This window comes from Bradysia coprophila (genome assembly GCF_014529535.1).
Source record: "Bradysia coprophila strain Holo2 chromosome X unlocalized genomic scaffold, BU_Bcop_v1 contig_173, whole genome shotgun sequence".
In the NCBI taxonomy this organism is placed as follows: domain Eukaryota; kingdom Metazoa; phylum Arthropoda; class Insecta; order Diptera; family Sciaridae; genus Bradysia; species Bradysia coprophila.
Window position 1 is genome coordinate 5779041 of NW_023503302.1, and position 17438 is coordinate 5796478.

Here is a 17438-nt window from a genome sequence, read left to right on the forward strand (position 1 = left end):
TTCTTCTTCTTCTTCTTCTTCTTTAATCAGCTTAATTTAGCTATTGTGTGTGTGTGTTTGTGTGAGTAGTGCATACGAATCAGATTATAGGGTTGAATGGGGTCAATAGCGCGGGTAGACACTATAATGTATGATGATTAATATTATTTATGTTCATAAAGATCAGGCGATATGCTAAGGAAAACTGTCAAATTTATACTAGAAAACGCAGCATAACTGATCATAACATTTATCCGTCTGGAAAATGGAAAATTCGGAATATTTTAAGGGTTTACCCTATTACCATTCGTTCGAAAACGACACTGAAACGCTACCACCGCCAATAGTTCCTCCAATAGACATTTGTTAACCTCACTGACAAAGGAATTTCAAAAAGCACGGTTTATACCGGTTCTCATTTTGAGTTTTGAAGATTTTTTCAGATGTCCAAGGAATTTCTTTTAGTTTTCAAAAATTTCCAAAATATTCTCTGGGAATGTTTTAGTTGACAGAGGTTAACAGAGGAAAAAGGACATTAAATCTGACCTGATCTGAATTCCTTCCTTGATCCAGTGGCGCTGAATAATGTAGTGTAAAAATAGTTATTCCAGAATTTCCTATAGGTGACCCATTAATAGACCAGTCTGAAAAATATCAAGTCAAATGCAGGTTTCAGATCCGAAAATAACCTAAGTTTTTCAGGTTGACCATTAATAGTAATTTTTCTTTAAAATATTGCCAAAATAATTGCCTTTACAGTCGCCGACTTTTAAATGAGTGACGCGTTTTGTTTTAGCTGATCCACTATACAAACAAATGTACTTATGCTTGTTGCCACACATGCGGGTGGTAATGGTAAAACCGTTTAGAGACGTGAAACTATATTTGTTTGTATGAGTAGATCAGCATTCAAAACATCTGTAACGAAATACGTAACTTATTTCAAAGTCGCCGACTACAAGGAAATGAAAATTAGAAGACTCTACGTCAAATACACCAGGGACACGCCATTTACAGGAATGTATTTTTTCTGAAGTTAGATACGTCAAAGCTGTCTTTTGCTAAATTTCTTCGCAGACTTCAATATTCTCACACACATTAATAAATTCAATCATCATATATCGAGTCTACTCGAGTACTAAAGTTTCGTTCCTTACAGAGACTACACCAGTGTTTGTGTTTTTCTTTTTTACTTTTATAATCCAGGTTTATTTTCAGCTGCTAAAATGGTATTCATTTTCATTCACATAATTATCAATTTTGCTTGCATTTCGTTAAAAACTTTTCTTTTGTTAATCAGGTAAATGTTAAATAATTTTTCTTGTTCTCATTATATTCTTTTGCAATAATCTTTTCTTTTTTTTTCCTTTTTTCAATCCAGCAATTATTGTTACACTAATTTTTTTTTCTTGCTGATAGTATTTTAAAAATTAACTAATAATACAATTTGTCACCATTCTATCACATTATAATTATATAAATAGTTACTTTTATAATATATTCGAAATATCAAAAGGTGGCGCTGAATATTGGATTGTTTTTCATCTTCTAAAATTCATTGCTGTCCGCATTTTCATATTATAATTTTAAACGTCTAATTGGATTTACCTTTCTCAATTTTATTTTCTAACTACTCGGACACAAAAAGCAGCAACATAATTGACGAAACTTAAATTAATTGGTGCATTCCAGCTACCAAAATCTACCAAATTGTCAACTCATTCCTTTAACAAAAACTTTTCTTTTGGACATGTTTCTGAGCCTCGTCAATTTCACTGCCTAAAAAAGTCTAAAATTATCTCTCTTTCTCTATTCAATAGAATTATAACAAACGACATCTCTACATTTCTTTGTGTCGTCTAGTGATTGCTGATACAATTCTTCTAATATCCTTAGGCCTTTCTTTGAAACGGTAAATAAATTAAAATTTTGGAGATCTTGTTTCGTGTTTGTGAATTTTGTCATTTTCTTCGTTCTTAAAGCTTCACACATTTGCGAAATATATGGATCTTAAAGTAAATCGCTAAAAATCCAGAAGAGTAATTTACTGCTGTGAAACTATAATTTCCATCGTTGTTATTACAATCTAATTTATTCCACATGGAACATCAACCTGCATAGTTTTAGTTATTTACTGTCTTGTTGTTTTGACGCGCGGAAAGATTGTACATTCGCACCGAAAGCAAGGATTACATCCCTTGTGTCCAGTAAATTTCTCAGCCAGACAGTATAACATTTGGGTTTCTTGCGGCCAAAAAAGAAAAACCGGTTTTGGGTGAGGCACAATGACCCATTTTCTGGCATCAAACAAACAAAGTGTACTTACACTACTCTGACGAAATTGCAGATGGAATTATTAGAAAATCTTCGCTTAAACATTTTCATTAGAAAAAAAATGCAAGCAAGATGCCAGATATTGAATATACCGATACAATAGTACATTGAATGACAAGGGGCGAAAGTAAAAAAATTCAACCGTGTGCGAGAGTTGATGCCCGCGCCGAAGGCAAGGGCCTCAATCGCACAGGTTGAATTTTTTTACTTTTGCCCCGAGTCGTTCATACTATTTTTTTTGATACCAACATCGAAAGTTGATACGTATCGCAAACAGCAGAACAAAATGTTGAAATGTGAAGGCATTTAGCCAGAAAATGCGGGGGTCCAGGGGGCGGCAGCACCCTGGTATATCAAAAATTTAATTATTTAGCCATCACAACAATAACACACACAAAAATTAACAAATAACTAACAAATCATTAACAACAAAAATTATCAACTTCGTATGTTAATTTCAATAAGAGCACTGGCGCACGCTTTATTTCAATTTTGATCGCAGTACACTTATTGACAAGAGTCGACTATTATATTATGTAGTCGACTTTCGCATTATGTATATTGACTTTCGCTTTATGTATTCTTTCTTTCTCCCCGCTCAAACACATAACTTGCATTTTTTTACTTTCGCCCCGGATTTCGAGGGCGAAAGTATCAACTTTCGATGTTGGTATCAAAAAAAATCTTTTACTTCACTTGTTTTGACATTTTAGTACATGTGTACTATGAACCATAAAAAACACGAGCTTGATGCTTACGTTTATCGCAGTCAGCGGATTATGAATTATGACTGAAGGATTTAAACAGAATATGGTAGAGTACCATCACGTTATACGTTATAATTTATTGCCATTCCCTAGATACCAAAAGGATTTTTTTATGTTTTAACTGAAGTAAAAATGAATACTCAGTAAACATACGATGCTTGTCGAACGATTTCGCTTATAATTTTCGAATTTAACACAAGTCAGCAAGCTGTAGATTTTTAGAACCGTTTAAAGAATGGGCTGCAAATAAATCAATTAGAAAATTATTTTAGTAGATGGTGTGTCCTAATCGAAAAGAAAAGGCAACATAAGTCTGTCTGAGCTAGTAAGATTGAACAAAATTCATTTGCATGATTTGTACCACTGTAAGTCTTATCTTTTGTATCCTCAAAACATATTTACCGAAAGAGAAATATTGACAAAACACCCGGAAAGATTTGTACGACTTTAGAAAATAATAACGAAAAGAAATGACAAAATCTACATAAATGTCTCTAAGTTTGGCCATTTCACGTAAAAAAACTTTGGAAGACAATCTGAAGCAGACGGTTTCGGGTTTTATTGGAAACGTATACGGTTGTGTCTCGCATCCACATTTTTTTTTTGCAATTTATGTACAAAGCTTTTCGTATAATGTTCGCGAATATAATTTCCTCTGCTGCTCTTCCGCTAAAATTAACGATTTAAATTTGTGAACCTATATAATAGGGACTGGGAATAGAGAATACACCGACCACAACCGTACGAGAGAAACGCCTACCTACAATTTTTTAGTAGACGGAAAAACCGTGTTTGGTGACCTTTGTCAACACTTCATGCATTTATAATAATCGTGTATGTTGACTCCATAAAATATTTAATGTGTTAACCTTTTCCACCCATAAATAAACGATGACGAAAATGTTTGCAATTTATCAGATCGTGAAGGTAACGCAATTTTTATTGGATCATCTCCAGCCAGATTTGAACATTTATTTTTCAGACATATATCCGAGCCGAGAAGAGTGTATGGAACCGATAAAAAGGAGAATTTTATTTCGCCCATCAGTTATTCAAATATTGGAAATTGTGTTTATCTGCGAACGTAATATTAAAAAATAAATTTTTCATGCATAAGGTCAAACATGTGTGTATCGAATCGCAGCGATTTTTATTACGAAAAGTACCGTCTACAGACTACAACTTTGAAGAGCTATCCGAAGCGTTGTTAACATTTCGTTCTACATTTGATTAGTCTGGAGATTTGCATGTTTTTTTTCCTGTTAAATTTGAAATCAGAAACATCTCTGTATTCGCGTCTATGCCCGATATCACGGCAAATATATACAAATCACGCTACCATAAATCTTTGTCGATGTCTTTTAGAAGGAACATTTTCCACGGAAATTACAGATTGAGGTGAACCACCACCAAATGCAAGCAAAATCATTTTCATTTTGCACATTATTATTATCACAAATTTGTCATCGCACGTTTTCTCGCCAGAGTCGTAAAACAGAAATTAAAATCAGATCGAGCTTGAGCAATGAATCATCGTTTTCGATGGAAATCCATTACGATCCCGTAATCTGATTCAAATGAATGTCAACAAATGACCGGTTAATGACACAGACCGCATCAAGTGCAAAATTAACTCAAATACGAACGCATTTCAGTTAATTTTGTTCCAGCTTTGATCCAGGAACAGTCACTTAAAAATATAAGAGTAGATCTGATAAGAACGTTTATGCAAGGATGACGGACAACTGAATATTATATGGATTTACACTCGCCCCAAATTAACTTTCGTCATTTCGTTTACATTGTCCTATTTACGCCCTACTTCAACAGGAACACGTGAACAGAACATTATCACATTTGAGTTGACAATTTCAGAATGAATTGGTTTGAAACGGGATAAACTGATGAAAGTTCCTACTTGATCAGCGTAATTACACTGAAAATATATTGACATCATATCGTCGATGTTGAGCAAATTTGATGTACAACTTAAATGATATTAACTTAAAACTTTGAATGAAAATTTCCTGTAAGCCGAAAGTTATACTAAACTTTACGCAATTACCTTAAAGTCTTTCCAACAAGTTCCATTACTACCTATATTGAAGGCTAGGCTGCGCTGCTGAAATGCTCTCTATTCTCTTCTATTTAGTTGCTTTTAACCAAATTATCGAGATGAGTTAAACTGCTGTGATTAACAGAGTAGAACCTGACAATCGATCAATAGAAAATCTAATCAAATAGAAACGTTTCTGTCCTCGGGTATGAATAATTTAATATTTTGAAACATTGGCAGGTCAATTTCCATCTCAGTTCCAGACTTCGTACATGTCCCGTTGAATAATTAATGGAAAGTTTGATTTAAAATTCAATTTCATAATCGATGTCTTCTACTATTCATTGGTAAAATACCAATCGGCTCAACTTAAACGTTTCAAAATGCTTCAATGTTCCCTACCACAGAAACAAGTGTCCGGTCTTGATATACTACTTTATCGATGTTACTAAACTTGAACGAAAATATTAAATGAATAATCTTCATTGATTTGTGTGTCATAATGTCATATTCGATACGAATAGTCTCAAAGTAATAATTTCTTAATGAACATATGCATAGTTGGAACGAAAACGTAAACGAACGATAAAAGTTATTTGGTGGCAAGTGTAATTGAAGCAATAAATTGTAAGATAAAGCAATGTCAATCACCATATACTGCGCGGAAATGGTTCTACATAACCCATCATCATTAACATTCTATTGCAGGAACTCAACTTTTGATATTTAGCTGAACAAGATTTTCGAAATGTGACTGAAAGTTTAGCGAAACTTAATAATAGAAATACGGAGCGTTTCGGTATCTACACTATAACACTAGAAACTGTAATTTTCTGGTAGTTCACAGCAACTGCGATCCTTCACAAAACGAATGAAGGGCTTAAAACCAGGGACTGTATTTTGGAAAAACTTTTTTCCCACATTTTCCCGAATATTAAATAAATATGGGAAAATTCAAGGAAATGTGAGAAAATGTTTTCCTAGAAATAGTCACTGCTTAAAACATTTCGAATTCGTTCTGTTGAAGTTTTTGTCAGTACTTTCATTGAATCTAAAATCAAATCTGTTCAACAGATGAATGTAGCCACAAGTTTAAAGGAAATGTAAGTAGTTTTCGATTGATTTTTTTTTTCCTTTATGTTTGACGACCCAAATTCGAGTGATTTGAATATATCTCTGAGTGGGCAGTGGGCGGAGCATGGGATTAACATTTTTACATGCCGTCCCTGAAACTTTCTTCATCTAATTTCTAATCGAATTTGATATTGGTGGTGTTGACACTGACGATAAATGTTCGTAATGCGAGTACAAGGTGCAGCACATTAATTTACTTAATCTGATTCCTTGATCCACAATCTACAAAATCTTTCGAAAGCGATTGTCAACCAGGTTCAATGAAACGTCAATGAAAGGATTTTTGTTTTGTGTATGAAATAAAGCACGACAGAGTAAAGTTAATCAGGCAGGAGCGCTGGTTTGATTAGGGACCTGAATAATCTAGTAGCCCTGTATTTTTTGCGGATGAAATTTTTCAATTTATGTCAGTGTTCATTCAAGTTCATTTTCATACAGTGTATTAGGTCCCTTATTTGACGTTTCGAAAATGAGCCGCTCCTGCCTGGCTTATTTTACTCTGCCGTGAATAAAGACATTGACAGGCATTTTAAAAATTTTCTTCCGCCCTGTCCAGAAGACAGTACAATTTATCGATTCAAAGTTCGACATAGATAAATGTGAAACAGTTTTAAATGTTACCAAGCATTCTTGACTAAATCGTATAGAATTAAATGTATTGCATGAAAGAGTACGTCACTAGTCATCACTCGATTCTTTCAAGTCATATGGATTACAGCAACTATGCAGTTAACCGACCAACCATATTCACAACAAGACTCACGTCAATAAGAAACCACGAAATTATAAATTTCATAATAGGGGAATGTACGTGACGTTTGAATTTTGCATGCAAAATTAATATAGGTTTTACCGAGACGTTTACGCAACGTGATATACATGTATAACAATCCAAGGAAACAAGGTAGATATGTTGCTATATTCAAAATATTAAAGGCAAGATAGTATATTTCGTACCTAGGACTCGCCTTCGGCTCAGTCTGGAAACCTCTCACACGCTAAAAAAGACTTTAAGTCCGGGGTACGAATAATATTTTCCATATCCGACGTAGAAAACGTGCGACGAAGTTGCCTTTTCGGGTCCTAGTTGTAAATCCCACAAGCTGTATTGACATTGAATAATTTTGGACCCTTCACTATGAATTGTAAAGAAGATGATGTCAAACATAACGGGATGTCATTATTTGTACATGACCCCAAAAAAATTCGTATTGTTATTGCTAAAATAATTAGGCTAGAACGTCCAGACAAGTTATTTTTAATCGATGCAATGCATGATTTTCAGCAAAAAATTGTTCTACGTTATGCCCCAAAAAACCGATTTTTTTATAAGTCAAGTCGAAGCTTTGAAACGCACAGCCCTAATTAGAAAAATTACGAAATTACCCAAACCATCGGCTTTACACTGACCAAAAACATATACTACCGCGGGCAGCTCAAACCATTTTTTTCTCAGCCTCAGTCAAGTTTTGAGCGGCTGTGAAAATGCGGTGCATTGCGGGTGTTATTAATATGACAAGATTAATTTTCTAAAAAAATAAATCTAAAACAACTTTTTGCCTCGAAAAGGTAGAAATAGCCGTACCCAATTTAGCATGTTTAAACCAAATAATTAATTTTAGTTTTATGTAAATTGTGGAACAAAAGGTAAAAAGGAGAAATGTGACCAGTCCTGTTTATTCTTCTTCTTCTTTTTAACAATCATGCAATCATGCATTCCTACCACCCAATAAATTGGGTATGATTAAATGAGAAAGAAAATGTTCTGTGGTTTTTCCAGGCAAGTCATTAAATATTAAATGGCTAGGATTGTTTCCATTTTTTTTTTAATAACAATGAAGTAGTCAATTGAGGCAAAAGTAAAAAAAAAATTGCGGCTGCTTCCATACACCGACATTTGCAGCGTAACTAAATATAAAAGAAATGAAGAAATTTTCGTTCGCTTTTTTTTCTTATATTAAAAATATTTCTGGTTTCCTGTATCGTTGTTAAATTAATGATATTTAAGATTTTTAATTGAAATATTTTAGAACACAATCCCCGGCCCGGCACACCAAAAAAAAACGTTTCCCATTCTTATACGACAAATTTTCAGCGCCACCTTTCGTGCATATATAGAAATGATCAATTTTCTCTATTCATATAAATCATCGGACTTACTATTTATAATATACTTTACACCTCAGCATTAACCAATAAATTAATTAATTCATTTAAATTTTTAACTATATGCAAATGAGGAATGTGTCAGTTTTCGCAACCATTTTAATTTTAAATCTTTTACTTTGTAATTTAAATTCCATTTTTTTTTTTGGTTCGTTAATAACATTCAAAATTACTACGCGCCAATATATTTGGAAACTACAGCGACACATAATCACATCCCGATGGTAATGGGTGACCAGATGGCATATTCATCTGTTCATCACCACCTTGACCGTCACTTCCATCATTATGCTCCCTTTGCGTTTCGTCCTCTTCCAGTGTGATAGGCAATTGACATCCGCTGGCTGTTATCCGCCTTCCCATGTTATCGTATTTGATGGGATAGAGGCTTGTTGTGATTTCGCATTCATCTTTGCCAAGGGTCGACGCATACTGGTCCTGATTTTTCAGACAGCCAGCGCACAAACTTACCGCGCCGACATTGCCAACGCCATCGTTCATATGATTCGTCTCCAAATTCTGATAATTTATAACATTTTGCAGCCGATTGGTCGTATCGTTCGGTGCATTCGATCGATGTCGATTGTTGCGGGGTAGTGTAACGTATGAAGACACATTGATGGGAAACAGTTTTCCAATGACTCTGTTCGGAATGTTGAGAAGATCTGGATAAATGTTCACGTCTGGATTTTCCATAGCGTCTGGCGTCAATGATACGGAAATGAAAATGTTTCCGTATGCTGGATTGGCAACAACATTTGAACAGAATTCGGGTGGCGGAGGAAATACGCCGACATTTAGGGGAAATTCGTCGTTTCTTGACATATTTTCAATTGTTATTTGTACTGGTTCTAATGCTAAAACTGATTCAGTTTTGTTTGTGGAGGGAGTATGGGCAATTTCACAACTATCTTGACGATCGTTCGTTGTGATGCTAAGATCGAGGAGCTTCTTCTCTTGGTCATTGAAACTGACACTGCCTTTGATATTTTTTATCGTACGTCGCCGTTGGGTTGATTTTTTACATAAACAAACCAAGAATGAAATGATAATTAAACCGAAAACGGTTCCGAAGGTGCCGAGTATGAGACCGAAGTACCAAAATGTTTCCGGCCCCTTTTCGATGACTGGTTGAACGATTTCGGTTAGCGAAATCGAAACGTTTTTGCTAGCAAAACCGATATTGTTTTTTGCTGAACACACATACACCCCGGCATCAAAGGTGGTAATGTTGAATATTGTTAAATTGCGCCACAGAGTGTCGGTGTAAAATTCCTCCTCGTACAAAAAATTGTCATTTTCAAAGTCTTTGCCATTAAAGTCCCACGAGGCGGACGGTAATGGGTCACCATAGATTAAACATCCGAATGTTACATTGGTGCCGATGTCCACATTGTAAATATCATCACTAAAAATGTCTACTTTCGGAGGGCATCCAAATTGAATTTCTTCCACATCTTCCCATTGCTTGTTTCGGAAAACGAATGGACTGCGACAGGTTAAACTGAGACTGTTTAAATTGCTTTGAATGTACCAGTTGCGGAATTTTCGTAATTTACAATTGCATTTCCACGGATTGCCTTCCAGCACCAATGTTTTCAGGTTCCGCATGTATTCAAATACATTTTCGGACACACTTTCCACCAGATTGTTTTTCAAATTCAACAATTCCAACAATTCCAAATTAGCAAAAGCCTGACTGTCAATGCTACTAATTTGGCAATTATGTAAGTCCAAACTTCGTAAATGTGGCAAAACAGGAAATTGATAGGCAACCAATTTTTTCAATGGATTACCGTACAAATATAGAATTCTCAGTCTATCGTTGCCGTTGAATGTTAGCTTGTCCAACGTTTCAATTGCATTTTCACTTAAATCTAATTCGACTAAAATTTTTAAATTCTTAAAAGCGTCCCGATGTATGTAGATTATGTTTGATTTTTTCAAATAGATTCTTTGTAAATTAACTAGGCCAAGTGATGTGAATTCTTCACGATTCAAATACGCGATGTTATTCTCATTCAAGTAAAGAACTTGCACTTCCGTTGAAAGGGTCGTTGGTATGGTGGTCAGCTGAAGTGTATTACATATGACTGATTTTTTGCCGTTCGTCCATTTGCATACACAACTGGTTGGACAGCTCGATGTCCAATCATCGCTTCTCGTTGATGTTATGTATAAAAACAGAACTAGAAATTGAAAAATGAAATAGTTTTTGATTGAAAATTCGCTAATGGAGTCTGTGAACATTAGTATCTGGGCCAAATTTTCAGCAAATCGATTCTCAGACGTTTACTGGAATTTACTTAATTTTAGTGGAAAAATTGATTTTTTTAAAGTAAACTTGAATAAATCCATTGCCATAAATCAGAGAAATGATAACAGGTGGCGCAGCACTAACCGCCCTAACCCCACAGGAATCAGCGCAGCGCCATCTGCCATCTTTTCTCTGCCATAAATAGACTCCAATGCGTCGTTCTCAACTCCATCTATTGCTTAAAACTTTTTATAATAGTACTGGGGCAAACACTATCGTTTAATTCGTATCATATGACATACCTATTAATTGATATGTATGCATATTTTCCGGATTCTCATTCTCATCATGAATTTAGCCAAATTAAATCAGTGACACTTTAGCTGCTGGTTTGTTGGAACACAGTTTTATCCTGGAAAATAGAAAAAAATTACATTTTAATATTCGTCATCTGTCGGATGAAAATGTTCCTAAACGAGAATACAAAAATAATAAAAAAAAAACTTATGATTAAATCAGTTGCCTCTGATGCCACCCAACCATCACAATTGTATACCACCATTTAAAAAAAAGTTTTTTTTTCCGCGAGAAAGAAAAACAATTTAACTGCAAACTTCTGCATAACATTTCCCGTATATGAAAATTCGTTTTTTGATTCATTTGCTCAAATTTCCACACACAAAACAAAAGATAATTTATTTTGTTCGATGTTTACTTAATCTTTATAGCACGTGGATGAATTTAGCTGATACGATTTTTTTTTACTGAATTCGCAAACTCTTTGGAAAATTTGGTGATTTTCCCGCAATGGTAAAACGAGCTCGTAACACATAAATAAAGTGAAATGGTTGTCAGAAAAGCTATCGTTCCTTATCTCACTGTTAGTTTGAGTAGCCGCACTTGAAAGAGGTCACCTTTTATAGGTGACCACTTCATAGGTGACTGTACCACTCCATATAATCTCACCAAATATTATTCAGATCGTAAACACAAGCCACTACTGTAATTTGTTCATTTATTTCGAGAAGCTAAATAATGTCACTAGATACGGCCATAGTTTACAATTAAATTAATTTATTAATAAAACTTTTGAGCAAAAGTTCTCACAACGAAAATTAATCTCAACGGAAAGAGTTAATTTGCGGGGCGTATAAGACATTGTATTGTATTTCGATGTTGGCAAGAAATTGGAAGATCCTTTATTTTATAATTTCGAAACGTACATCATGGCGCAACATTAGTTGGGTGCCGTGACGCAAGTTTCATACTAAAATTTTTAAGTTAAAAGTGGCAAGGAAATACTGAGCTTTTACATATTGACATATTTACATATTTATGCGCTGAGTCTGGTCGCCGAGATATTGCATTTCAAAGAATATCAATTTATATTAAATTGTTAAATTTCATATTTTTGGACGTTTGTGTTTAGTTTTTTTTTTTTTTTTTTAATGTTGAAATATTTATTGTGTTTAGTTAGTTTGCATGAAAAATAGGGATGCAGCAACTCGTAAAAGTTTCTATTTTCTTGAAAGAAAGACCCAATAACTTATTTTTGGCCAAGACATCCTTTAAATCGACATTTCACTGTCAAGTCACTAAGTCTTACGAACTTAGATCAATGGTAAGATGTGGACCAAAAGTCTCATAATACGAAAAAGAAATCATCGGTTCGCTAGTTTCAGTTGAGATTCAGGCTAATAACTCTACCACTTTTCAACTTCCATCAGACTTCGAGTAAATTTCGACTTGACCAATCTGTTATCATGGTGTTTTCTAGATTTTAGGATATGTATGTGATTTCTCTAGCATTTCATAACATCTAGCATAATGAACAGATTTTTTTTGGTTTATGTGTTTTTTAAAAGCACGGATAACCTGAGTGAAGTTAAGTTAAATTTTTGCGGAAAGAGACACCTTCAATGATGTCAGTCGCTTTAGAAATTAATACACTCGCGTCACTTTTACCCTTTAAGGGTTTGTGACTGATACGTTTTGAAACCTATTTGAGCAAGTCCGTATTTAAATACAAAGCCGTAATGTGGAATGCGACATTTTCCTCTAAGACTGTGAAAGTTACATCCATTATATATATGCTCTGCAAATTTGTCCGTGATATTATACTCACAATAATTTAATTTACCACGACGGTTGGAATAAAAGCGAACTGCTTAAGGGTCGTACGTATTCCATGTTTCTAAGCAAAGTAATTCCGAAAATTTTCTTTTAAAAACTTTTGACTGAGTAAACTGGTATAGCTATTCATGGTTGGTTGTATTTATCAGTTTATATCAATTCAAACTATTCAACGGACATAATATTTCTCCATTAGTATTCTGCAATCACTCCTACACCATTCATTATACGGTTCTACCACAACACATTATTACCAATCGATACCGAAAATTGTGTTCCGATGAAAGCCATTCTTTATAAATGTATTTTAAAAGCATAAACACAAAAGCTTAATCCTCGCTAAACAGAAAGCGAAAGCTGCTTTCAAGACGAAGCACACAAGTTCATGGATTACCATAGCTTAATTTTAGGTATCTTGCTGATTTATTTAATTAAAAGGAATTATTGCCGGCATGTGCTGATTGGAGAATGTTCGGATGTATATGTGCACAGCTGCATAATTTTTAATTAGCAAAAAATATTCACAACATTTTGAAGCGTTTCGATACAAGCGTTTTGTTTCAACTGGTGTTTGCCCAAACGTAAGCTTCATTTGATATCACTCGTTAATTATAAATTTTGGTAAATAACAAAAGCCAATGAAGTGACTGCAAAACATGGTCATGTGAAAGCCAAATGTACTAATAAATAGCTAAATTTAGTGTAGTTGGATTGGTACAATTAATGGATTTTGCTTGCGAGAGATTGGCACAACAAGAATTTTAAATTTTTAGAATAGTTCGACAGATGCACTAGCAAAATATATATCCCAATATGTTTGATTATATTTCCATGTGTGCTGATGAAAAGTTAATAATTAAATCGTTCCAGCAACCAATTTTCTAGCTGGAAACCAATTGTGCTACGAGTAAATTATTATTATTTGCAATATATTGCACTACACAATGACGTTGTATTGAACAATATCAAAAGGTGTTTGATTGATTTTTCATTTTGTAAAAACGAGCAATATTTCCAATTTGAAAGGCATAACATATTTACACTTTTAGAAAATATGAAAACCGGCAAGTTATAGAGTCTTCGGAATCCATCAAAGCCTTCAAACTAATATATTTGATGACTCAACAGACATTTACGAACTATTGCCGTTTTAGCAAGTGTTCTAATTAATTCCATTCTCGATTCTGTCATAGTCTCGGACATATTTATGTTACCTTTCAATTTTAACGAATTAATGAATTTTGCCTTTAGGTATGTTTGTCATTATTTCGCTATCATTTTGTGATTTTTTTTGTTTTGTTTCCTTTGACCAATTTTAAATGGTTTTTGGGCCCTGTGGTAGTATAAACTAATTGAAGAAGGACAATGATAACGAATTTAAAAAAAAGTCATTCGAATCTGCGTAAATCCAGTAATTCTAATATTCCGTTGGCATTACTTCACAATGCGAAATAATAATACTATTTATGCTAGACAATCTGTGTACCAGAAATTCTAAATTTGCCATTTCGAGCAAATAAAAATCTCTGCACAGTTCTTGTAGCACAAATACTATTATTTATTGAGCGCTGAAGCAGGTCTTTCACGAACAAACACCAAACCACTTCACAGTTCAGCCATACAAATCTGGTGCACTGTATATAAAGGTCCATGTTCTTTCACAGTTCTACAGTAAAATGAACTATTCGACAACAAAGTGACGTGGTCGCTGAATAAAATGTAAAAAAATGAACGGCTTACATACTGGCTTATATAATGTTATGTGTTTACTTGTTTTTTTGCAACGCCTTCATTTTCTTGGGATTTTCGGTAAAGTAAAAGGCCTTTGTTGAGCGAGAAATTATAAAAAAAATTGAAAGTGCGCTTTACATAGAGGTAATGAGGTGCACTTCATGGTAAAGGGAGCGAATTTTCAAACCCTCGGTATATAGTGCAGAATAATGAAAGTTGTAATATACTAGGTACCATATTGAGGGTGGGTCAGGTCCATTGAATGACGAAAAATCGGAAGATTTTTAAATGTCAACGATCAATTGATTTCAATCTTAGTTTTCTCTACTTAACTTGATAGTTTTGTACAAAAACGATCATTCCCACATACGTTAAGCAGTTAGATGGATAAAATTATTCTACCTCCTTCTTCTACTGCTCCATCAACTCATATCATTTGCACACACTTGCGACATCGTAAGGTTCTTCTGCACTACCTTCCATTACTCCCACATAGTCCATTTTCGAACTTAAATTACAGAATTAAATTTGTTCAGAGTTACTTAAGTTATGTTCTCGTCAATGACAACCTGTAACAGACATTTAACATTTTTCATAACAATTTTTTTTTTGTAGGACCCTGACTTTCCGTCAAGTAAGTAAATAAATTTGATGTTATTATAATGTTGTTTTATTGTTGCATTGGTGTTGCATTGAGTTGTAAAAGAGTTTCAATTTTTTTGGTGTTAGAGTGATGTATATTTGCTGCATACTTGTTTTTCGTGCACGCGTTGTGTTTCGCCTTATTTTCACCCTTGAGAAAATTGTGTTTTCCTGACGACTGGACTTTAATTGAAATTTTGTTTATGTTTTCGAAAATAGCATGGCGAATCGATGTTTTCGTTTCGTGTAGAAAAACGGCAAAACACAACATACACACATGAAAAACATTGTGTGAAATAGAAAATTCCAACTCGAGTGAAATTACTGTTGTTGTAATTTCTTATTTTCTCCCCTCAGTAAACAAATAACTATTATAAGTTATTAATTGATAATGCATCACATGCATCATTCCTACAACACACAGCCGTAACGCCGCAGTTTCTTTCTTATTGTAAAAAAAACGTGAGGTAAAATGGACTTTTATCTGTCTAGAACGATAATCTCGAGCTTATCCCTCTAGGGAGTTTTTGTTTATCTCGATATATCTGTTCTCGACAGATAAAATATGATGTGCACCTATTGCCAGACTGTTATTTTGACGAGTAGGCATTATGACCCACGCCTTCGGCTAGGGCAATAATGTCCTACACGTCAAAATACCAATCTTGGCAACAGGTGCATAATATATATTATTCACGGGGACGAAAGTTTACCTAACGTTTTTGAGTGAAATACATAATGAGTGCATTAATCAATGATGAAAATGGTTTCTTGTAACAAGACTGAGTGTTTTTTGGGCGTGGAACATTTTCTTTCAAATTATGTAAAATTTTGGTTATCTTTACACGTAAATAAACGTTTGTACATATCTGTCTTTACGGTTAAGTTTTTCTTCGTAAACTTTTTATTTCCTTAAAAATTACGGAAAAGGCATCGCAAAACAATAGCGCACATTGTATGTACCAAGCGATTTAGGTGGTAAGACAAGTGATGTCACAGAGTATTACCTTGTCAATAACATATCCGTCTGTATAAAAAGAATCCTTGGTGACCATCACTTTCATAGTTGAAACACCGAAAATTCCACTACAGAAAATGGTTTCACAATACTTATTACAATGAGAAAAATAAACTTTAAGGTAATAGCCTCTGGTGTATCCCGAATAAAATTAATGAAGTGACAAATTGTGTATGCTAATGGTAGCTATTAAAACATTGTCAGTATGAAATGGTATGAACCTTTCACTGAGTGTGTGTGTGTGTGTGTGTGTGTGTTGAGCTTTTCTTGGATCTAGCGGCGTTAGATCCAAGAAAAGCTCAACATTTACATGAACGGCGAAGAAACAAAACCCACAATGAACCTTTCACTGACATGTAATTATAGTTTAAATTGGAAGCTGCGAAAGTAATTCATCACATGAAGTAACAGTTTTGTGATAAAAACAAACTCACAAGTTTGTCTTTCGAGCAACAAGCTTCGGTAACGGTCCTTTCGACAAGTTCCGAAGACGAGGCATATACAACTATGCTTGTCGAAAAACAGTGATCCAAGTCTGTTTCCGAACGATTGAATTAAGTAGCAGAGCATCATTAAATGCATTCTGGTGTATTGCCCGTCAAATGCAAAAGTTAATTATCCCATAGGAATTCACGTAAAATTAACCGAAAATGTTCTTCATGTAATGTATCATTTTCGCATGAGGCAAACTGCCATGTAATGGTGAACTTTCGTATGTGAAAGGCAATAATAGCTATTTATGCAAGAGATTGCTAAATAAGGTTGTTTTTGTCACATACATGAAAAAGTTCTCTTTTCGCAGCTCAGTTGCAGAAAATAGGTTACGTTACCGCTCACAAAATATTGTTTTCATTAGCGGAGTTTGGGACTAGGCAAAATACAAATTTGCCACAAGTTACGCTCTCTAATATTGCATTGAACATGTGAATGGAAAACAAAAGGTAATGGATGAAACATCAATGCGAAATGTGTTTTTCCCGATCAATTTAATTGGTTCGTATGGAAAATAATTAATCTCATTCACCAGCATGATTTCACTTTTTTCCATCGAACTAAATCGAAACGAAAAACAAAGAATTTTTAAGATTTTAAAAAACATTTGACTGATTTAGTGGAAACCATTCGAACGGTGTGGTGTTCAGGATGACGAGGTCTGGCAAAAAAAACTCAATGTGTTAAACATACGTTCTTTTCGCTACTAAGAAATAACCAATCCCCATT

The 17438-nt window shown here is 34.3% G+C and overlaps 1 protein-coding gene and 2 long non-coding RNA genes across 5 annotated transcripts in view; 1 reads left to right on the top strand and 2 right to left on the bottom strand.

Moving 5' to 3' along the window:
- On the bottom strand, positions 1–12282 carry LOC119068328. Its single transcript, XR_005086133.1, has 3 exons — positions 12272–12282; positions 6945–6948; positions 1–1754 (listed from the first exon to the last, which is right to left on the bottom strand). It is a non-coding gene; the product is annotated as an uncharacterized LOC119068328 (long non-coding RNA).
- The window catches only part of LOC119068327, a 134481-nt gene that overhangs the window by 26275 nt on the left and 90768 nt on the right, over positions 1–17438 (top strand). The gene's annotated exons all lie outside the window — the stretch shown is intronic.
- Positions 8177–17438, bottom strand: part of LOC119068319 — a 22256-nt gene continuing 12994 nt past the window's right edge. For 2 of the 3 annotated variants that reach the window (XM_037171874.1, XM_037171873.1), the window contains exons 2-3: positions 10996–11105; positions 8177–10625 (exon numbers count right to left, since the gene is read on the bottom strand). In XM_037171874.1, coding sequence (XP_037027769.1) covers positions 8632–10625; positions 10996–11017 — 2016 coding nt within the window. In that variant the 5' untranslated portion in view covers positions 11018–11105 and the 3' untranslated portion in view covers positions 8177–8631. Of the gene's footprint in view, positions 10626–10995; positions 11106–14435; positions 14461–17438 lie in introns of those variants that run through there. The other variant, XM_037171875.1, reaches the window with a different exon arrangement.